The sequence below is a fragment of the Taeniopygia guttata genome, chromosome 2 (genome assembly GCF_048771995.1).
Source record: "Taeniopygia guttata chromosome 2, bTaeGut7.mat, whole genome shotgun sequence".
Lineage (NCBI taxonomy): Eukaryota > Metazoa > Chordata > Aves > Passeriformes > Estrildidae > Taeniopygia > Taeniopygia guttata.
This window is the reverse complement of record NC_133026.1, coordinates 51,927,805-51,951,391: the sequence shown is the minus strand read 5'-3', so window position 1 is coordinate 51,951,391 and position 23,587 is coordinate 51,927,805. Positions and strand designations below refer to the sequence as shown.

The following is a 23,587-nucleotide window of genomic DNA, read 5'->3' as shown; positions in this document are numbered from 1 at the left end:
TGTTAATATCCTGGCACAATCCATCCTGTATCCTTCTTCAGCTAGTGGCGCTGTGTGAACTCAATCATTGAGTTGATTTATAATTTGAATTTTGTATTCGTTGCACATTCACGTTCAGAAGCTGAAATAAGCATTCATCTTTCCTTAGACATGTTTTAAATATAGGTAGCTTTGGAGTGGCTTTAGCCAAGTAGAAGCTTCTACTTTGGTTGAAGTTGGACCAATTTGTTGACAGTTTTTTGGGGTCCTTTTTGAGACTTTATGCAACAATCAATCTGGTGATGGTGAATCTGTAAAGAGGCAGACAGTTGTAAATAGGAACCAATTTATAGGTCATTCTTTTGCTTGTTTATTAACCCTGATCCTGAGTATGTAAATTTCTAGCTTGGCATGCTTGAAGGTTCAGGTTTTGGCATGCTCAGAGTTGACCTACTGTACAATCAAATCAGAACTAGCGGTGTTTTAGCCATCATCTTGGTATATAAGACTACATCTTCTCTTTCAGGAATTGCAGGGTTTGATCTGGGTAAACCTAGGAATTGGGAGATACGGGGTTTGCTTATGCATTGTATTCAGTTATATACAAATAAATCCTTGTTCTTCCAAAAACACTTTGCATGAACTCTAATGTGCAGCTGCAGTACCGTGGGAAATATGCTTTTAGAGGTTTTCTGTAACCTTCATGATATTGTTTTTTTGGGTTTTTTTGTTTGTTTGTTTGTTTGTTTTTTTACATTTTTATCAGGTTTTCGGTAATATACCAAATACCCCCTCTAGTGGCCGATAACCTCGGAAAAGGTGTTTGCTTTCTTAGGACAATTTTAACAGATGAGTAGCACTTTGCAATTACTTGACTGCTAAAGCACATTGAATTGCAGACTATTAATGAGAGAGAGGCTGGCCTTTGTGATTCTTAAGTGTTGTGTTGCCCACTAAGATGAAAAATACTGAGCTCCAAAGTCAGGAGAGAGTAGCTGCAGTTGTTACTCTTCATTCAAAACCTTCTGGTTTTCCCTGCTCTCAAGAAATTTATGACATTGATAGATTTCCAAAACGTAATGGGAATGGACAGCAACCACTGCATTTTGTATGCCCTACTGAGTGATAGACTGATAAAATAACAGAGGTGATAGAGCATAATTTTTAAGATTACAACTTTATGCAAAAGTTTATCTATTTCCTAAGTCATCTCAATCTAGTTATTCATGAAAAACAATTTTATATCACTCAATTTATTTTAGAAGGGTGAACACTTCTTTTTTTTTTCTGGGGTGAGAAAGCTAAAACAAGTACTTGTCTGATTACCTAAATTCTGTGTGTATATATTGTTTTCTTTGAAGAGAGTATGAGTCAGGCCTTCAAGTGATATGAGTTGCTGTCATGCTAGCAATGCAGGCAGAGGATTTCATCAGCCATGGTAAGCAGTGTCTTCATAGTGACTGCAGTGTGTAGTAGGAGTGCTTTTTTCATTTGGGGAATTCTCAAAATAGATCAGCCTGATAGAGATCTGGGATGCAGTGACCTTTAGCGGACCGGAAGATAAGTATCATCTATTGGGTTGAGTCTGTAATGATATGAAAAGAACATACTCGTAGCTGGATATGTGTTTTGTTCTTGTGCATACTAATATTACAGTCAACAGCAAGAGATCTTTCTTAATGGGCTTGTAGGAGTATTCTCATTGAGATCAATGGGATTACTTGCAACTAAAGCTAGGCAAACATATAATTCCTTTTAGGATTTGGGTTTCAGATTAATTTAAGAACAAAAGAAGGAAAAGAAGGAACCTATAGTTTTCTTGTTTGTTGTAGGGCATTGTTTTATATAGATTTTTCAGTACAAACTTTAGTTATAGTCATATTTTCTAAATGTCTGATCTGTGTGGGATTTCCTGTCATGATGAAGAGAGGTTGTAATAATACCTGCTTCTCACTTTGCACTTATTGTCAGGAGGTCTGAGAGTGCTTTACAGAAGAGATTCCCACTGTTCTGGAACTGGGGACTGATAGGAAAATGGGGTATGATTTGCTTGCCTTGGGTCAACCAGTGAACTCTGTGAGAAAGTAAAAATACAGCCTGGAAATACAGCTTTCCTGCTTCTGCCCAGCCCAGTTCTGCATTCTTTCGGCCCTCTGAAGAAGAGAGAGCTTGTAGAAAGGACTGAAGTAATTGGCAGGGAAATGCAGGGGCAGATGTGGTGAGAAAATATTTCAGAACATTTTTTTGTATTTGTTTATCATCACTTTCAGTTGTGTTATAGAAAAAGGTTGGAAGCCTCTTTTGGCATCAGTTTATCTGCAAAGCACTTGTCTGTAGTGCTCAGCTGTGGCCACAGGATAGAGGTTTCCTGGCTGGCACACTCCCGGTGACCGGAGAGCACCACCAGAGTGGCTGCCCCCAGATCTCTTCCGAGACCTCTTGTAGGGTGGCAGTGCTCAAAGGGAGTTGCAGCTCCCTGCAGCAAGCTGTGGCGTGTGTGACACAGCTACTGAGCAATGCTACCAACCAAGGCAAAGAAACAGAGAGGAGCCCATTGTATGAGTTCCAAGGCAGTTTATTACCAAGGAGGGGTCAGGGACAAGTAGGCACAGGACTGAGTGTTGCAGCATCTTTTAAAGAAAGGAGGGTATGAGGCATGGAAACAACTGTTATCCAATAGGGAAGCTTTAGGGGAGAAGAGCACAATTGGGGTAATCCAATGAAGGCAGCACAGGGGAGGGAGCAGGCTTGACAGAGTTCAGCTTCATGATAGCTTCAGTGTTTATGCAGATGTTAAGTCAAAAACGTAGTGAAGAATGTTTCATGCTTTTTTTCCGCCTTTTTTGAGTTAGTACAATTTTTAGCTTTTTTCGGGCTTATTTTCTCAGGCACAGATTGGTAGTGTAGCAATACTGTTGTTTGGTCACCTGGAAAATTAGGATCTGTGAATCACTGATAGCTCCAAAACACTCCATTCTCCTGAATGGACTTTACTGCCAAGTAATTGACTTGCTGCTTGTTAAAATCCTCGCCTCTTCCTCGCCTCTTCCTCGCCTCTTCCTCACCTCTTCCTCGCCTCTTCCTCGCCTCTTCCTCGCCTCTTCCTCGCCTCTTCCTCGCCTCTTCCTCGCCTCTTCCTCGCCTCTTCCTCGCCTCTTCCTTTCACTTTCAAAAACTGTTATAGAACATTAAATCCTGAGAGAAATGTTGGGAACATTTTGTGGCTCTCTTTGCTTAGGCATATACTAATTAGCCACATAAAAGCAGACTTTTGCTTAAAAAGTAGCAGTGATGAGGCTGCAGTTATATGCAATTGTTTATTTACCCACCAAAAGTTTCACAAGACATTCTGCAATTCAGTCCAGAGCGGTTCCTGGAAACTTATTATAAGTAACAGTTTAATTTTTTGTAAGGGCATATTTTTATAAAATAGAAACTGGAGTCCTTCATGTCTGTCTCAAATTAATTTTTCAGGTGCCCCTAAGCAGGCTCAATGCTTTCTTGGGTAGTTTCAAACTTAGCAGTGTAGGTATATTGAAATGTAATTTGAATTTCAAGCAAAATTAGTCTGACTGAAGATAGGTCTCAGAGATATGTAGAGAAGCTGTTTTAAAAGTGTTCTTCCTCTTCAGGCTAGCAACCAAATCTGAATCACAAAGGGTGACTACAGGCAAGAGAGCAGGACAAAATGGTCATTCTTGGCATGCAGGTACATTACAGAACTTCTGTTTCAATCCTCCACAGTGTGAAATATGTCACATATTAAAACCAGATCTTCAGATTTTTTCAGTACTTCTCATGATTTTACATTACTTTTGTGGGATGATTTTGCTTCAGATATGGAGTTGCAGGCTCTGGAAGGCAGCCATGTGATGGGTGTCAGGACTACTGCAGACTCTGGGGTTAGCAGAACTGTGTTTGAATAAAAGCTTTCCTCCTGCTCAGGTATTAATGCTGGAGACAGCGTATCTTTTACTACTGCAGTTCTTTATTATCCACCATCTGCTGAATAGAGTAAAGGTGCTTGTTTGGCAGCCTAACACAGCATCTGTCCATATATCAATGTAATTATATCAACTTCAACTTTGGCAGTCAGCTGGAAAACCATAATTTAATTGGTGAACCTGCATATAAATGTAAAACAATGCAGGCATATTGTTCAAGTGGCATTTAAAAGCCAGGAAGAAAAGTTCCATTTGGCTGCTTCCAAAGTACAGTGGTGCCAGTTAGGATGAGAGATTGTTTTCTGCTGGCAAACCTCTGTGAGTGTTGCTGCCTTGAAGTTATAACTCACTCAGCAGAGCCAATGTGCCTGTCAGCAGGCTGTGGCCTGGGTCGTGATAGCCAGAGAGATGGGTGGGGAGAGATGAAGAGGTGCTGGCAGGGGTAGATATTTAAGTTCATAACAAACAGCTCTCAAGGAAAATCTACATGGTTGCTCTCTTATTTTCAGGTGCTGCTGTTTTCCTCTGAAATGTGGACACTGTAAATGGTCTTGACAGGTTTTTGAGAAAATTTCTGATTCTCATTTTGTGTTCAATTAATGTATTGAAGAGAAGTGGTGAAGAGCATTGGGGGTTACCTTTCTGGCTGTCTTTTTCTTGAAGAAGACTTTACTTTTCTCTCTAGGTTGCAGTAAAAGCAGAGTAAAAATAATCCATCATGCTAACTGAATTCAAACAATAATTTTTTTGCCTTTTTATTTAAAATCTTCAATTGGGAACCTTTGCAGGGTCTCTTTCCAGGAGGTACTTCAGCATATACAGAAGTTAAAGTGCGTAACTGGTTTCTTGCAGGAAAAAAAGAAAAGGTATTTATATGCCCATGAATAGGCTGCTAAATTTGAGTATTTGTGAATTTTTCCTTGGTAAAAGGAAACACTTACAACACTAACAGAATCCCCTCTGTTCAGTTTCTGCATTCTATGCTCTGGGCAGATGTTTTATGCTAAGGGTAGACAATGAGAGCACAATATTGTGGCACAGGTTGTAGCATGTACCAACACCCTTAATACAGCATCCACCAGGTCTCTGGGTATTTGAAATCAGAAAGTTAGGGCTGAGAGAAACCTCAAATTTTCATCTTGATGATTTTACAGTGACTGCTCTTGTCTATCTGGTATTTCCCTGTAGACTTCTGTTGAGGAAGGTGCCGCAACCCTCATCTCAAGGCTCTGCTGCAGTAAGAGAGAAAAAATATTTTGTATGATATCTAAACAACAAATCCATTTGAAAGGAGCTCTGGAAAACTTCCTCTGTCTGTTACCAAAAATCAGAAATAATAAAAACTCCTTAACACCAGTGTAGCATTATGACACTGGCATTCTTTATTTGACCAGGTGCACGAGGGGATATCTCCTTCAAAAATCATGCATGTTGAATACAGAAGTGGTCCTGTTTATATACCTGTTTATAAAATACATATATTTTACATATATGTTTATTGATTTTCCCAGAATAAACATACATATGATAATAATTTCCCAGAAATCATTAGCATATTTTCCCTCCCCTTTACATATGCATTCTTTTGTCCTGGGGTCTCTTTGGTGGTCCCTGGTGGTCCTTGACAACAATATTTTCAGATTAAATACTTACCTGTGAGGTTTCTGCTACTCTTAACATACATGTGGCACTTGAAGCAGTACACTTTAAAACACCAGGCTGAGATTGCTTCAGGAAAACCTCCTGCATCAGTGTTATGCTATCATCTGTGACATTAACTATAAATTATTTTGATTTCTGATGTGAGTCATTTATTCATATTTGTGGGAACAAGAGTTCATAGACTGCAGGGAAAATTCAGGAGGCTTACTGAAATTCTTTATATATCATAGGAGAAAGGTGCTTGTACTCATTCTGTAACATCTAGGCATGCCATGAGAAACTTTCTTGAAGGGGAGATAATTCGTAAGTTTTGCCTTTTAGCTTGTTTCTGCAGTACTTTGTATGGCCTTAGTGGTGTTGAACAAAACAGAGGTAAGCCTCACTTCCCTCAGGCTTATCCCAGTGTGTGTTAGCAGTTTTGAGATGTAGGATCCCACTTGTGATTGCGCTGGGGAGGAGCACTGGTGCTGGGTGATGTATTTCTTTGGACTTACACCATTGTTTGTTTTGCTGCTAAATATTCCATTTTGCTGGTAAATTTTGCAAGACTATTTGGGTATAAACCAGTTCTATTTTTTGGTTTTTTGTTTTTTTTTTTTTTTAATTACTACAGGGTACCCTTGATCTAATGCAGGAAATATGCAGCAGAGAGCAGAGGGGCGATGGTATGATGATATTTTGGTGTAGAATAAATGATCCTCTTCAGCTATTTGCCTTTCTCGGCTCTTTCTCTGTGTCATGCAAGGCTCATCTCCCTTGGTAAGAGGAGCCACTTGTGCTGGCTGTCAGTGGGGAAGAGCTTCTACAGCAGTCAGTGTCAGCCACCATCCCTTGTCCCAGTTCAGAGGGGACCTGTGGTGGGCCTGGCAGAGCTGCCTGCAACCCTGATGTGATGTGCCGTGATGTGAGAGACATTCCTTAGTCACAGCATGTGAGCATGAAAGACATTTCCTAAACTTCTCATCAGCTCTCTTTGCTTTCATGCAGCCAATTAGGAAAGGGTGGAGAAAATGCTTTTGGATACTGTTGCATCACTTACAGTATGACTTTTTTTCAGTATGACAGGAATCAAAGTTCAGCAGCCTTGAAAATGCCTCTGAAATATTTTTTATTAAAGCTTTAGCAGAGATCACTGATTTTAAGAAAAAGGTGTGAAAGGCATGCAGAGCAGTTTGTGATTTGGGTTTCCTACTTCATCATTTTTTACTTGAAAGATTATTGTGGCTGTTATCCTCTTGTAAAGGTTTAAAAAAAAAGGTAAATTTTTATATATTCATCTGGACTCTCAGATGAGAATTCTCTATTCTGGTCTTAGCTGGTTTGTAACAGTTCTGAAAAAACACCTAATTTACTTTTCTCCCTGAGCAGCTGCAGATTTTGGTGTGTGAGCAAAATGAGGGTAATAAAAAGCCGCAGCAGGGATGCAAACACAGCAGTTTTTCTGTTAGCCACGTGTGTAAGCAAAGGTTCCGGACCATTCATTTTATAGCTGTCTCTTTCGGTGTATTAGCCACTGAACCCTTGACCTGGACCAATGGTTGGTTGCTATGGCAACAGGTTGCACAGTAACAAGTCTTTTCTTTAGGTTGAAATCTTCTTGCTACTCTTAAATGTTAGTTTTGAGGAAATCAGAAGAAACCAGGAAATTCTTTTTGGAGGAGGAGAGGCAAAAATATTGATATTCGGCTACCTGAGCATCTGCAGAGAGACATTCTTTGTTCCCCGAAGAAGGTAGTCAGCTTCCCCACTTTCTCCGCTTTGCTGGAGCAGAGGTCAGCAGCTCACCAGCAAAAAAAAAAAAAAAGTAGTTCTTGGAAACAACCTAACTGTAGGAGGTTCAGGGGAATTTGTTTGCTGTACAACTCAACTCCTGATTCCGCTGAAGGCAATGGGAAAATATTAACAGCTTAACACTCCACTAACCTTGAAAATTTCTGAACTTAAAGTAAGCTCCTGATCAGCTCTTTTTGAGCTGGACTTTTGAGAGACTGGAAAGATTGATGTCTCGAGATGTGATGGGCTGTATGTGTGTGGAGGAAGGGGCAGTGCCCTGCCCTGTACACCCCCACCCTAGAGCCTGTATCCCAGCCTGGCAGTGGCTGCCAGTCCCTGGCACAGTAGAGGTGATGCTCCACGCCCACCTCTGGGGCCCATAGCTCAGCTCCTGAGTGGCCAAATGACCAAAGCCCCACCTGGGGGAAGGGCCCAGGAAGGCCAAGGGGTCTTTAAGGCCTAACACGAGGCAGTCAGGTGTCTTGAATGTACTGCCTCTTGGAATGTGTGTCTATATATTGCTAGAACCCAGGAGCTGGTAGCTATGTTTGGTTTTTTTCTATATCTCTTCTGGTTTTCTTTTTTTCTTGCTTTCTCTTCTAACTCCCTCTTCTTGGACTTTTGAGTAACTTAGAATTGAGCTGTCTTTGAGTTTGCAAAGTTGAATGAGCCAAGTTAATGCTTTAAAAAGTGTTATCTGTTGATTGAATGTTGCCCTAAACTTGCCAAATTTGTCTGATTTTCTAAACCTGCCAGTAAAATCTTTTTTGTTGTTTTGACCTCTTGAGAGTATCTTCTTGGTATTTCTCTTGTGCATTTACCTCAGAGTACATGAACAACTGTAAGCCCTTTTAAAAGTCTCATTTATCATGGTGGTTTGGAGCCTTACAATACTAAAAAACGTTCTTGCTGTGGCAGTGGTCAAACACTGTGACAGGGACATGGGAGGCTGAAGGATTGCCAGCCATGGGGGCAGTCAGCACTCAGCATGTCTCTGGTGCAACTGAGTGGGATTTGGATTGGGTGACCTTCTGGGGCTCCTTCCAGCTGAGGTCATTCTGCAAATCTGTCTCTTTTTCTCTTTGGCCACAGAGAAAAGGAAATGTGATGGAGGGCCCAGACTAAGGCTCTGCCTGTGTGTGGTACTGAAAATAGTTTTGTGGTTACGTTGCCCTCCCTTACCCCACCCCCTGCCCCTGTCCTACACACTTCTTTTCCATGGTGAATAGTGTCACCATGTCATACCTCAGATACTTGGTAATAAAATGTCACTGTAATTCCCCATGAGAACTCTTTGATATATCACTAATTTATTTTCTTACACAAAACATGCTTCTCTGTGTTTTACCTTTGTATCTTTTTGGCATGTATAAAGTGAGGGGCATTCGGCACCACAGGCAGGAGCTTAAAGGAAAACCGAAATACAGACATGGCATGTGATTGGAGAGGGGTGACACTGTTGAGCCAGGGATGGGCAAAATGACATGTAAGATTTCAGAAGGCAAATGAGTGTTTATTCAGAAGCACCTCTCTCTTTTATACAGAACATTGTGAACATTAATTCCATTGGTCTTAAAATAAAAACAAACATGTCACCTGATTGGTACACTGGACTTAGGTCAGTGTGGTAGAACATATCTATAAACAATATGAACAGAAAGCAAGATAATAGATTGTTTACATTCCTCTCCGACTTTTTCCCAGGCTTAGCCTGGCAGAAATCTTTCTCTTTTTCTCTCTGAGTGAACTGAGAATATCCACAAAGGGGATCTTTTTTCCTTTGTGCCAGCAGCTGTCAACCTCTTGCACTGCCAGAGCAGTCACTTATGTCTTTGCTGCTGCACTGTCATCCTGTCAGACAAGAGGCACAAGGAGGACTTAAGTGGGGTTGTCCATTTACCCATCTCAATCTCAGAAAAATGTGAAGGGCTGCAGCCAAGCAATGTAAACAATCTAAAGAGTTCACTCAAGCGAAGGGATTGGCAGTGGCAGGAAGAAGACTGAAACAGAAGAAACAGAGATTGAAGGGATGTTTTCATGAGACAGAAGGAACAAAAAATGGAGAGAGTCTGATCTGACCTAACACATTTTAGGCCATTTTCCTGTAAATCTTCAATTAACTTACAAAGTGTTGCTAGTCCTCAGGATGCTGGAACAGTGCAAGCTTGAAAAGTTTCATCACTTGTCAAGTGCTTCCACAGATGAACAGCAAATCATGAAACCAACAGAATTTATTGCCAGAGGCCCAGCAGCCCAGCCAGTGAGTGCAATGCCTGTCTCAACTTCCATATCATGCAGTTGTGTCAGCAATTGCATTTAGGAGTTGTAAATCTTAGAGATGCCTACTTGTCATTAAAGAGATAGCAGAGCTTTCTTTGGGCATGGAAATGTCAAGCAAGCATCTTGATAAAATTCGGTGGTTGGTTACAGCTTGGCATTGCAGGATGTGTTGATGGTTACGTGGGGAACACAGAGATGCTCTCTGCTTCCTGTCCCAAAATATTCCTGCTATGCTGCTGAGCACTGGGACTGTCTGTGTGGCACCGTGCTGCAGACGCTCAGGAAGTCAGCAGGGTTTATATAAAGCTCTGCTGGGTTTGCAGAACCTTTTGGCTCCTTTCCAGCTTGGAAGTGGTGATATAAATAGAAGAATGTCTCACTTTTGAAGTCTGCTTTCTATTCACAGAAAGGAAGAACTTTGCTGGAGCTGTGATTTAATAGCTGTTAAATACAAATATCAAGACCGGTCCTATGACAGTCTGAACTGGTGGATCCCATTTCAATGGATATGAGTGAGCTCAGTAGCCAATAACATCGCATCTCTGTTAGTTGGTTGCTGACACCTGAATAATGCTATGAAAGCAGGGTTCAAGAGTATCCATTCTCACACCTTCCCTCCAAGTTGCACTTGACCCTGTTATCAAAAAAAAAAAAAATCCAACAAAAACAAACAAACAAACAAAAAAATCGTTGCTCTTTTTTTTTTCTTTTGGACAGATTAGCAAAATGTTTGGGACAGTGGTGGTTGGAGTTGGAATTGCTGGCTTAGCACGAATCCGAGACTTGATGAATCCGATGCCTTCTAGCCCTTCTGAGCACCTGAAACTCTTTGGATTTGTATCCAGGTTAGAAAATTCATCTTAGCATGTCTAATATGTATATTGCAATGTTTTTTCTTCTTTTTTAAGCCAAAAAGGGGAAGTTCATGCAAATACACCTGTCATTCTGAGTGGCAGCTCAGAGGGGAGTACAGAAAGCTTTGCAAGAGGGAACAAATAGGTTACCTTAGTGAGGTATCTTTCAGAAATTACTAAACTAAAGACTGAGAGATGTTCTTGCTGTAGAATATGTGTGATAAAAATAAATTGTCTGACTGGAATTTCCTGTAGATTTAAGGTAGTGCAGTCAATAAGTGTGCTAAATGATCTTGTGTCTGCATGACACTTCTAGAAATGCTAAGAAAAAGGTTTTACAGAGTTTTAAAAAGTTATTTTGCAAAAACATGTTTTAATGTCCCCAATAGTCCAAATTCATAATAAAATTCTAGTATTTTTTTTAACCAGGTAATGACCCTGTAGATATCTAAAGAAAATCCCATGATTTGCTACATGTAATACAGTTGCTTTTTATCCTTCTTAGCTTTGTAGAGAAAAAGAGTTTTTCTCACTAGTTTGGAACTGTGGAAGTTTAGTATGGATCTCCCTCTGAGCATTCTTGTTGCACTGTCTGACCCATTACAGTGGAGCAGAAAAGTTTAAAATAGTTAGGCAGTACCTTTAATGGGTCTCAGATTGTGAATGTGTTTTTCCAGCTATATTTAAATTGTGCAGGGTTGTTTGAGATAGAAAGGACTGATCAGATCACCCACTTTAGTTCCTGCCAAATACACTTTTGGTTCTCTGGTGCCTCTGCTAGTGCTACAGGTAGCCTTGAAGAGCACTGAAGATAGGGTTTCTACCATTGTTTTGGGTTTTTTTTGAGGAGCAATGCTTTTGAAATGCATGATTCACAGTAATCTTCCTTGCATCCCCATCACACACAATTGCCACCTGTCTTTGCTTTCAAGTCCTGCTTGTGGCCTGCCTTCCTGCCCTCTGTCACCTATCCTAGCACTGTCAGGGTTCCTGCTCCAGTCAGCAGTAATGCAAGGGGCTTTTGGAGGGATTGTGTGTTTCATTTTCAGCTGGAGCTGTTCTCAGCTTGCTGCCCAAGAGAGCTTTCCCCTTAGCACTGACGTGCTGTGTGTGTTGCAGGGTTAGCCATCATAGCCAAGCATCTGCTTGGTCCCTCTCCTGCTTGTCTGTACTTGCAGTTGTGTGCATCCCTGCCATCTCGAGAGCTTTTGTCCACATTGTCCAGGATGGTGGGGAGAAGTTCTCCCATAGGAGCACTGCTGTCTTTCAAGTCACTCTTTCACAACATCTCTTATTAAAAACTGAAACACTAAAACCAGAAGGACTTGACAGTTCAATTGCAGGCCAGTTTCTGGACTGATACCACCACCTGCAGACTGGTCCTTTTTTTTCTCTTCTCCATTCCACTTTTGTCTGTAAGTGCTCATGCTCTTCCGGGATAGGAAATTGGTTGTTATACCCTGGTTGAACTCGGTGGTCCACAGGAACAATTTTTGAGTACTGCTAGTACGTGTACAGTGGTCCATGGGAACAATTTTTAAGTACTGCTACACAATATGTGGTTGGGAAAAATGCATCGTGATAGTTATACTCTGGTTGTATTTATACTAAATATACAGGAGAAGTTTTGGCAATATTAATGAGGCTAAGCAGATTAGCCTGGAAGATGCTCTGAGAAACAAAGACATCCATGCAGCCTTCATCAGCACAGAGAACAAAAGCCATGAAGAAACCATCAGGTATTTTGGGGGGGTTTTCCCCTGTTCTTTTCCTCGTTTCCCCTATATTTTAGAAGCACAGAGGAGCTGTGTAAAGCTGTTGCAGGAGAAGATATGAACACTGAGGAAAGACTGCCAGACTAAAGGCCTGAAGTGAATGATAGTGAGTTCCCTAGAGCACCAATAAGCCCTGGAAGAGAGTCGGATTTAAGATGCATTAATTTCTCAAGTAATTCCATTTCCTCACCTCTAGGCCTGTGTTTGATGGACAGGCAGCTTAAAACAGGATTTAAAGCCTTTCCTCACAGATTATATTGTGGAAGGGTTGTCCAGCACCTCACTCCAACTGCTTGCAAGTCTGTAAGTTGTAAATTGCTGTGCTGAATGCTGTAGCATTTTAGCAACTTGTTGTAGGTGAGTGAGGGAACTCTGTGGCAAAATAAGAACTAAAACCCTGCTCCCCTGCTGTTTAAATGCGTGATGTAGCCACTACACCATCCTTCCTAGGAAGGTTGTCATTTATTTCTGTTACTCCATGTTGTGCATCTCTCCATGTGAAGCTGGCTGTGGGAATGAGAAGCAGCTTGCACAGTGAGAGAGGATTAGGATAATATTCTTTTTAATGGCTGATCTTTTATCCCTTTCAGAATGTTCTTGGAAGCTGGGAAACATGTCCTTGTTGAGTACCCCATGGCACTGTCTGCAAAGGCAGCCCATGAGCTCTGGGAGATGGCTGAGCAGAAAGGTAACACATTTGTTCTCAAGAGTGTAAGCAGTCTTACCTGTTGGGTCTGAACTCAAAGGCAAGTCTCCAGCTTACTTTTAGTCATCATGTGAAAGGGAGTATGACTGTCTCAGAGATGTGCCAGTCCAGGATGTAAGACTTGTGCCAACAGGGGAACAAACACACAAATGTCAATGCTAAGAGTAAGGTACGTTTGCCCTCACAAAAACTCTAGCCTCTATTTGTGATGCTTAGAATGAAGTTAAAGAGGAGAAACTTTTGTCACTGTGATAGTAAAGCACTTGATGAATGCAGCTATCAGATTTGTGCAATTCCCTGTCCTCTCTCTCCCTGGAAATGAAACTGTAAGCAGCTCTCCTAGCTTCTAGCATTTGTGATGTACTAGCCACACACAGCTGCTCATGCTACTGTAGGCCAGCAAGGCATCCCTGCCTGAAAGACAGCTTGTCACTAAGCAAAATCTCTTTTATTTCCAGAAACTGTGTGGTCCCATCCCAGTGGTGCAAAGGGATGAATGGGGCTGCAAGGGGAAGAGCAGTGCTGGGCAGAAGCAGAGTGCAAATCATTTGTACAAACTGCACTTTTTATAGCACTGCTTCTTAAAGATCTCCTTTGTGACTTTTGTCCTGAAACACTGGAGGTGTAGGATTTCTGCTTTCCTGTTTCCCTGTACCAACACATTACTGCCTTGTTGCTCACCAAATGGTTTCACATTAAGCAGAATTTATGGCTCTTTTCTTGAAGTAGCAGCAGTTACTATTAGCAGCCTACAATGATTCTCCTGGAAATCTTCCAGAAAAACACATACTGAGTGAAGGACACATTTAACTTGTATTGGATAACCTCTATTTCAAAGTAGCCCAATTAATTGCAATTGGAGGGAGATATTCCTTTAAAAATTGTTCCAATCTGGGTCTGAACATTATGCTTTATTTCCCCCCCTTCCTTTTTCTTTCCTACTACCCTGGGAGGAAAAATGCAGAACAAGGAAATGTGAGGGGAAAGAAGCCAAGAATTAATCCATCTGTTACTCTGAAGACTCATGTTTCAGGCTTAGCTGGGTACTGGGTTTCATTACAGAGTTTCTGTTAAACGTAGTGGCTACTGTCCCTGCAGTCCTGTATTTGTTGTCTCCTGAAAATCCTTAACCCAAATTGATGCTTCAGCACAGGACCCATGTTTCCATGTTTGATTTTCTTCCTGACATCACTTTCTGAGCTATGCATGAATATTTCTGTGTTAGTTCACACTGGTGGCTAGTGAAGCCTTTACTGTTTAGACATGACTTTGATTCACACAGAAAACTTGTATTTAATCTGTCCTGATGTTTTTTGTGGTTTTGTTTTGGTTTTTTTAATGGCAGGTAAAGTACTCCATGTGGAGCACATTGAACTTCTTACTGAAGAGTATAAACAGCTGAAAAAAGAGGTGGCTGGGAAAGACCTGGTGAAGGGAACTTTGCATTTCACAGGTCAGTAGCTCTGAAGAAATCAAAGTCCATCTGGATTTGCTCCCCAGGGATGCCAGTGCTTCCAGGCTTCATTCAGTCCTTTCACACAAAACTCTATCTATAAACTGAGTAGATACACAGGTACTGGTTCTGGATAATTCCCTTGTTGAATCCACATACACCCTCCTGTCCTCACCATGTCCTGAAGGGTTTGTTGTATATGTACTTTTTTGCAGCCCTCTCTGCCATAGCTCATCAACTGATCCATTTCGACATTAAATGTGTTTATTGACTTTCCTACTCAGTCCATCCACTGACCTTTCTATACCCCGATCTTTGACCCTGCAACACTGCAGTTTCTTCATCCTTTCCTATGCAGAAGGCATTATTCTATTTCCTGGTCCTCAAGAGTTTCTATTCCACCAGGTAGTGTCCTTGATGAAAACAAATCAGGATTCCCAGCTTTCAGTGGAATTGCCCGTCTGACGTGGCTAATTGACCTCTTTGGAGACCTCACTGTTACCTCTGCCACCAGAGAGAAGCAGAAGGATAAGAATTATTCCAGAATGACTGTTCACTTTCAGACTGCAAACAAGAAGTGAGTAATGCCTATGGCAGCACATGAGCCAGGCTCCTCATCATCTGCAGGACTTCTTCCTGCAGGAGTTTTGCATTCTCTTCGCCTCTTGTGGAAACAGCATGGGTGGAGGCTAGCATAAAAGTGTAGATGTCTTTTAAAGATGCATTTTATAATATTGAGTTTTATCTCCCTTTATTATGAAGTGACAATATCCTTCCTATCAACTAGGGTATTTTTAATAGCCTTGATAAAAATTGGTATATCATAACTATGAAACAAGTCCCCAGTATTTCATTCTGTCGCTTGACTACTCAGCTTGATCCAGAGAATGGTGGAAACTCTCAGGTTTGGTCATTCTGGGCCATCTGTGCAAAGTTCATGTCCTTTCAAGTAAGTTGAAGTTACTTACAACATCAGTTTAAAGCAACCAGATACAATTTGAGAATTATCTGATATGAAAAGGTAGAGAGAAACTATCCAATGGTGATGGAACTAGGTTTTTTTGGTGTTTTTTCCTTTGATTGCAGATATGCTGATAGACCTCTTAAAAAGCCCAAACCTAGCCAAGCACTTTAGATAAATGTGTAGTCAAAGTAGTAACCTGAAGGACTAGCTATCTGGGGAGTGAATAATCAGGGCTTCTTTAAACTCTTAACTTCACCACAGGCCTGCTGAAGCATTTCATCAGCTGCTCTACAAACCCCATTGCAGTTTATAATGGGATTATCATCTTGTCTTAGCAATCTTCCTCTCTCTTTAAATAAAACAGCATTTCCAATTCCTTTTAAAATGCAGTTGTGAGAGGACAGAACTCTGTATACAAGCTCTGTTTACCCTCTTAGCAATTTGCTAGTAACATAAGTAGCTGTAAAGATCTAGATAGGGTGAGATTTTGAACTAATTCCAGCAGATGGAACTAGTGGGTGGTTTAAACATTTCCCTGCCTGTCCTGTCTCCTGGGTAGTCCTTAGCTGCTATTTATTATATTTGCTGGATACAGAACTGGTTCTGGATTTTTTTTTTTCCTGCTCCTCAGCACTAAGCAATATTTGCTTCTCTTGGCCACTACTGTTTGTATGGATCAGTGTTTTCTCACCATAAGAGTTTTAATAACTTTGGGGACAGTCAGTTTTACGCCTCTGGAATAATTTAGGGTGGGTGGAAAATTACATAGCGTTCCTGTATTGTATTCAGTGCTGGGGCCATATTTCCTACTGACCTTCCCCCACTGACGTCAGGGGAGTTACTGCAGTAGAGAATTTGGCCCACGCTCTGTCAAGTGAAGTTATAGCCCAGCAGTAATGGTGGTGGTGTTACAGATCTAATTTGCCCAACCTTTATTTTGCTGAAGGATGGGAAAGGTCTGTACCTTTCATGAGAGCTATCCCATCCTTTTTTGAAAGACATGAATTCAGTAACCTTGAGAAATCAGGTTAATTCATCCTATTTCTGCCTTGGAAAATACAGCAGGTGCAGAATGCAGGGACCTGTGTTCTGCTTGTTAAGCAGGGATTTGTGTAAAGGGTATAGTCTGTCTCCACTGCACAGCCCACCCTCGCTTCTTGTCTGGCTCTGGGTGGATTTTGGAGGTGTGTTAATGCCTGCACCCAGCTATTTGAGAGATGACCTCTGCCTCTGTTGTGTGTCCAAGACAGCTGAGCTGACAGCCTCTCTTGAGTAATCCAGGAAGAGCCAAACCTCTACTGACAGCGTGTCTGTTTTGGGACTGCAGTTCCTGTCCCAGGATTACAGAGCTTGGATTCAGTAAATGTCAGAAATCAATATTTAGTGCAAGCTGGCGAGATAAAGATTTGGGCAGCATTTCTTTTAATTCTAACTATGGATAGGGTCCAATTGTCTAATTCTCATGCAGGCTAAGGGAGCCTCTCATTGATTTAATGATAAATTAAAAATATTGTCATTTTCAAAGAGTTAAAAGGAAAATGTTTGAAGGAAGTTGAAGATATTTCCTAAACATATACTGACAAGAAACATTTGAATTTCCGTTTTTATGGAGAGCTAAGCTTACAGAGTCTAATAAAATATCTCCAAATTGAACATTCTTAGAAAATGATGTAATAGATGCTTTCTGCAGAAGTTGCTGCATGAAATTTTAAGCTGAGTGGACCCAGAATTCTTTCAAGCATGAAACCAGCTTAATTCTTCTGGTGGTACAAAGAATATTTGCTTCATATTGGTTTGTTGAGCTATTGCAGTCCAGCAATGTCCACTCATTATTTGAGGAAAAAAGGAATCAGAAAAGCAAAAAGTCTTTTACAATGTAGCTGAGAAAATGCTATCAGTTTTTGGCCATTTGGAAACACAAAATGGCCATAGAAAATCAGGGTATTTTCTTCACTGCAGAATGTTTGCTTTGCAAACAGTCAGTATAAAGGTGGTTTGTGTGCTTGATTAAATTTTATTTTTCTTTAACTATCCAACATATGTAACCTGGCTTTATTCAGATATCAAAAATGTTGGATTTGTTGCTTGTAAGTAACTCTACTAACACTTCTAAATAACTAAATATATCTGTAGCTAGTTAATACTTTGATACAAATTTTAATGAAAGTGGGTAAATTGTCTATTTACCCAAAAAAAGCTACAGCCCTTCACAATTTTCTGAATAAAATACAAATCTGTTCCTTAAGATACAAAACTGCTTAAATACAACATACTTATCTTTATAGCAAAGCAAGAGGCTTATTTCAGAGTAGAAGTTGTTAATTAAAAATTAATACATTTTGCTTACCAATCAAGTAGAATCAATCTCTCTTTGGGACTATGACTAAAAATCCAGTTGCAGAAGATAAATCTATTAGTAAATCCAACATTTTCCTGCTCACTGATCTAAATCAGTCATTCTAATCACTTTGGTTAAATTCTTCCCGCTCCGCATGTTTGTGCTTCTGGTTCAGTGGCTTCCCAAGCTGGAGCAGAAATCATAAACTTGAGCCTGCTCACTGGTGTGCATATGCTCTAGATCACCCCAGGGAGGTGATCCTGCACCGACAGGGCCTGTTTTGGATCATACCAAGAACTCCTTGCTATTACATTATGGAAATCTTTGCCTGTGCTTGCCCAGTGCTTTCTTCATGCCTACCCACCTGAGATAAAGGAGCTTTGAGTAACAGTGGCCTCAACCCTCTCTGACTCTTTACTATCATAGGAATATAAAACCAGCTCTGTCAAGTCAGAGCAAAGCCCAGCTTGCTCAGCAGCCTGCCTCTGACCCAGATCAACAGCCTTTACCTCAGGGAAGTAGGATGGGAACGTGGAAAACACTGAGCAATATGACCCCTAAACATCCTTCTGGCTTGCAGTGACATGTAGCCCTGGGATTTCCTAAAACACATGGTGCCTTTGCATTTATTAGTCCTCTGATATTTTTTTTGTGCATTCTTGTAGGCTGTGATTTGGATATTCCCCACCCCCTCCCCAGTTCTTTCATTCTGTTCAATCAGGTTCATCTGGCCATGCTTAATTTGTAGGGGGAAGTGGTGGAGATGCGGAAGTACAGGTGAGGAAAGAATAATTGATATGACGATGTAAATATAGAAACTGATTCCTAGAGCATAAAATATGAGAGGTGCAGAAACATTAAGCTGAGCACTCTGCAGAATGTGTTCAGGGCAGATTGATAAGGACTTTCTTTCCAGATCTAATGATACTGAAGATTTCATGGGCAGTACTTGGAGACAGAATTTATTCTTCCAGGCTATTGATGCCTTCATCATTTGTGAGTGGCAGACTAAAGTAGGCTATAAAGAACTGTGGAAGGGCCATCAATAACCAAGTAAGAAAAATAATGTGCATCCTCTAAACAGCGTCAGTAGTGAGTGCTGATGAATGAGCTGCAGAAAGGCAATGGTATGGTTCAGGCAGTTGACAAAAGACCAGGAAGGGAGCATTGTGACTGTGGCTGATGTTGAGGGCCATTCCTCAAAAGCGTTGCAGTGTTGGGTCAAGGACTCTGGTAAGACCCATGAAGTGGCACAGCATGTCCCATGGCTCCTTTCCCCTCAGCTAAGATGGGAAGTTGGGAAGGAAGGTGTGAGCTATGCAAGTCAATAGCTAGTTCCCCAGGCTTGGTTTGGAGACTGTGCTATCCTGTTGGCGTAAGACAGGACTCTGCTCTGATTTAAAAAGCCCTTCTTGAGAGTCTGTGTAGGTATAAATTTTAGGATCAGCACAGTGCTCCCAGTGATGAGAATGAAACATTTTAAAAGTTCAGAGAGCATGGACACTTGTGTCTGTGTCAGTGAATTTGTTCACTGGGGTTCAGCTCACACAGTAGCACCTGGGTCATGATTATGTACCTGTGTGACTTAAATCTGTTCTTGCTGGAGGAATGACTAGACATTGAGGGCCATTTGAGTTTAGCTGTGACTGAATTATATACAAAATTTTTGGACATTTATCTGCACTTTCCATGCAAGTCCACAAACAGCCCACAGACTTACCTCTTCCTAATGACGTGGCTTGATGTTGCTTGCTTCACATTGTGCATAGGGAAAACAAAGCTGCACAGAGCTTAGATGGTGTGCTGAATGTCATAGCATGAAACAGTGGCAGAGTTAAGGCTTTACCTGCTGTTGAGCTCTATAACCACAAGGCATGTTGGTCAGGACACGTTGCCTAAATGTGCAATAATCGATATTTTAAAATGGTGCCTTTATTAGAGCATTTTCTGCAAATACTGAGAAAACAACCTGAAGAAATTAGAATTGTTGATTCAATTTCTTAATTAATACTTTTTTTCTGCTCCTTCACACTAGACCCTTGACTTGGATTGAAGAAAGGGGACCAGGGATGAGACGTGAAAAGAAAATCAACTTCTGTTTCACAAGTGGTTGCCTGGAGAATTTCCCTGAAGCCCCAAGGTCTTCTGTGGGCCTTTTCATGCAGGATCAGAACCTCTTTGCCAAGAAACTGCTGGGCCAGGTCTCCAAGGAGGAGCTGGCTGCTGAGAAATGGCGAATTTTGCGGTGTCTTGACCTTGCCGAGGTGATCCAGCAGTACTGTGAAGAGCCAGAGAAAATCTATTCCTGAGACTGCTCTTAGGGAAGGAAGAACAAGGCAGACAGAAAAGCTCTGTTGTCATCAAGCAGTTGCTATTTGTTTCATTACCTTCTTTTTGACTACTTGTGATTCTTGGGCTCACCAGGTATACTGGGAGAGTCTGGGATATACCCTGTGCCTTCTGGTTTGCACCAGACCAAAGCAATTCCCCTGCTCTGATGCATCCCTGTCCTTTCAGGCAGTTAGGAGCCTAGCAACAACCAGCTTTCCTGTGATTCAGCTGGGAATATCCCTGACAGTAGATCCTGCAGGACTGTAAATACTATATATAATTCTCTCTCCCAGGGTCCGTCCCCTCATTCCAGATATGTCTGGAAATGAACATGTCTCAAGAGTATTCCTGTACTATTTTCTAGAATGAAGTTCCAGTTCAGTTTTCCACCTCTTTACTTGAAATACAAAACTTGTGCCACCACAGTCTTGACCTTTTCTTCCAATTGCCCTGAATTGTTCTGTGCATTTACTCTAATTAGTAGTCTTGCCTGTTAGATATTGGGGGGGGGTGGGGGGTGGTTTGTGTGGTTTTTTGTGCTTTTTTGGGTGTGGCTGGTTTTCACACTGGAGGTCAACTATCATCAAATTAAATCTGTATTGGTATCAAACCAGAATAGAAGAGTCTTGTCTCTTGATAGAGAGATGCTGATTTCTTTCAATTTTTCTGAAGCCCTGTGCCAACATAGAAATCCTTTCCCAGCAGAGATGAGAAATGTGCATTGAACTAATGCATTGCCTGCCTGCTCTGTACTGAACCTAAGTATTTTTGGCTTTGTACTGGAAGCAGCATATTATTCTCCTTCATTTGTGTTCTAATTCGGCATGGGAGTGGATCATAGCAAAAATAATAAATATCTTGCATTTAAGAAAATAAATCACTAATGCATTTCTGGAGACAGAAAAATTCATTGGGAATAGTGATCAATTTAGAATAGCATTGTAGAAAACAGCAATTTGCAAATATACCCGTGTGTTTATGTCATGGTCAGCCGGCAACTAAGCACCAGGCAGCTGCTTGCTTATTGCACCTCAGTGGGATGAGGGAGAGAATCAGAAAGGTAATAGTGAGGGGGAAAAAAGGTGGGCTGAGATAAAGGTGGGTTGACAGTTTAACAGATAAAAACAAAAACTGCACGTGCAAGTAGAGCAAAACAGGGAGTTCACTCACTGCTTCCAGTGGGCAGGCAGGTGTTCAGCCACTCCCAAGACTTCAGAGCTGCATCACACACGACAGCTACTTGGGAAAACAAGTGCCATCACTCTGAATGTCCCCCCCTTCATTCTCCTTCCCCAGCTTTATATGCCATATGGTATGGAATATTGCTTTGTGGTCAGCTGCCCTGGCTGTGTCCACTCCCAAATTCTTGTGCACCCCCAATCTACGTGCTGGTAGGATGGGGTGAGAGCAGGAAAGGCCTTGAGGCTGTGCAAACACAGCTTAGCAATAACTAAAACATACTAATGTTACCAACACTGTTTCCAGCAAAATCCAAAACACAGTCCCATATTAGCTACTCTGAATCAAATTAACTCTACCCCAGCCAAAACCAACCCAGGTTATAGCATAAGACACCTGTGGGAATGGGTCTTTAGCATTTTTACTGTAGTCAAAGGATCACATGAGAACATTATCACTTCCCTAAAGAAGCATTTTAGTTTTAGAAGCCTAAGCACTGCACAATGCTATTAACAATTCCTCTGGTTGCCTTTTACTTTCTAATTACAGCATTTGCTGATGCTGTATTAATATAGAAGCCAACTTCAGTGTGTGCAATTGTTTCAAACCAAAAAAAATTTTTTTTTTTCTATTTTATTATATGGGCAATTTTTTAATAAGTGAGCACGTATGTTGTGAATGTATACATAATTGCAGCCAGTCATTATTGCCAGTTAAGAGTCTTCCTTTGGGTAAATGTTCATTCAGAATCTGGATACAATTCACTCTGCTGGAAACAAGAAAGAAAAGCCTATACAATTTTCTTCCAAATCAGTCGGATTTTAGCAATGACTGGAGCTTGATGTGTGAATGAATTCTGCATGTGATGTTTGTTTAAATCTCCCCTATCTGTTAAAATCAGTGAAAAATCTCCTGTTGCCTTCAGTGGATTGAGACCCATGTGAACTGGCAGCAGATTTCTGCAGGTAGATCCCACACTTGTCCACCCAAATGGATACCTTACCGAGCATTCATAGGGATTTCTGTGCCGCTGTGTTGGACATGGCATGGGCAGATCTGATGCTCTGTGAGGGGGAAAAGTGGATTTATGGCAAAACACAAGCAGTCCATCTGGAATTAGAATGAATAGGAATCTCCTGTGTGTGTCTGCTAGGTATGACAGCCAGTGAAAATTCCTGTTCCTTGACAAACTCCTAATCTGCAAATATGGGATGAATGCCACTCGCTTACATGCTAACTCATAATGGGTAGCTGGGGAGAGAGGGGAAAAGGAAAGGAGATTCACACATCTCTAGGCATCAGAATTAGTGAGCACATCTCCCTAAGCATGCTTTGCAATTGCTGGTGGGAGCAGTATTTCCCTAGGAAACAAATTAATGGGAGCTGTGTAGAGCAGCAGTATAATATTGTGCAGTGAATTGTCTTCTGGAGAAGCTTGCTTCTATAGAGAGCACTGGGGAAATTAGCTGGTTAATTTGAGCTAGGGAAGGAAGAGCCTAGAGCTTGGATATCCCACACTCTCCTTCATTCCCCTCCCATTCCTTCCAGCTGACTTGTTTACCTACTACTGTCTGTCCTGCTCCTGGGAGCCTGCATCATCTAAATGGCTTTTCCTTCTGCCCTGTCAATTTGCCAAGGTACCATAGTCATTTGTATATGGGAGCTACTGGATGTCTGGTTCCAAATGTATGCATTGTTTAACTAGATGTCAAACTCATCAATAAAATACTGGAGCTCCTAATCATTCTTTTCTGTTCCCTTTGTCCTTCATTAGCAGCTCCCATTGCCCGTGCTGAAAGTGTCTCTGTTGCAACTGGTTTTCTTCCCTTTTCACTCCTCAAGGTCTGTGAAATCCTGCCAGGGTGTATAGGCTGTGATAATATCCTAAAGACCTCAGCTGTGTCCTTCTCTTGTTTCAAAGTTCTGAATACAGCTGTGGTTGGATTTTTGACCTTACCTCACCTCATGAGCTCTCCCACAAAATTTCTGAACCCAGGCAGTTTTAGAGATACAAAGGTATGGAAAGGCAAGTATAAGATATGACATGAGCAATTATTACATTTTGTTCTTTAGATGTAGCTGATTTTCCACTCATTCTGCTGGAAATCAGCCTGCTCCTCTGGAACACTCCAGGAATTCCTTTGGAGGAACCTTATTAATTGATGCTATGAATTTTCCTGGAAAGTGCTATGATACACAGTGCTCCCACGTGGAGGAGAGATGTTCCTTTCCTGACAGAGGCTGGAGATTGACTCTGGCAGATGAGAGGTGTGGAATCACTAACTGCAGCAAGCTAGCTGAAACCTGGAAAAAGTAGTTTGATCCAAAGCCCTTCTCAGAGAACTAGAG

General features: G+C 41.3%; 1 protein-coding gene across 2 annotated transcripts in view; it reads left to right on the top strand.

Moving 5' to 3' along the window:
- The window catches only part of BLVRA (biliverdin reductase A), a 29,932-nt gene extending 6,953 nt beyond the window's left edge, over positions 1 to 22,979 (top strand). The window contains exons 2-7 of one of the 2 annotated variants that reach the window (XM_030265299.4): positions 10,356 to 10,483; positions 12,112 to 12,231; positions 12,858 to 12,955; positions 14,319 to 14,426; positions 14,832 to 15,003; positions 19,764 to 22,979. In XM_030265299.4, the coding sequence (XP_030121159.3) occupies positions 10,365 to 10,483; positions 12,112 to 12,231; positions 12,858 to 12,955; positions 14,319 to 14,426; positions 14,832 to 15,003; positions 19,764 to 20,037 (891 nt within the window). In that variant the 5' untranslated portion in view covers positions 10,356 to 10,364 and the 3' untranslated portion in view covers positions 20,038 to 22,979. The remainder of the gene's footprint in view (positions 1 to 10,355; positions 10,484 to 12,111; positions 12,232 to 12,857; positions 12,956 to 14,318; positions 14,427 to 14,831; positions 15,004 to 19,763) is intronic. The other variant, XM_030265301.4, reaches the window with a different exon arrangement.
- Positions 22,980 to 23,587: the final 608 nt, after the last annotated feature.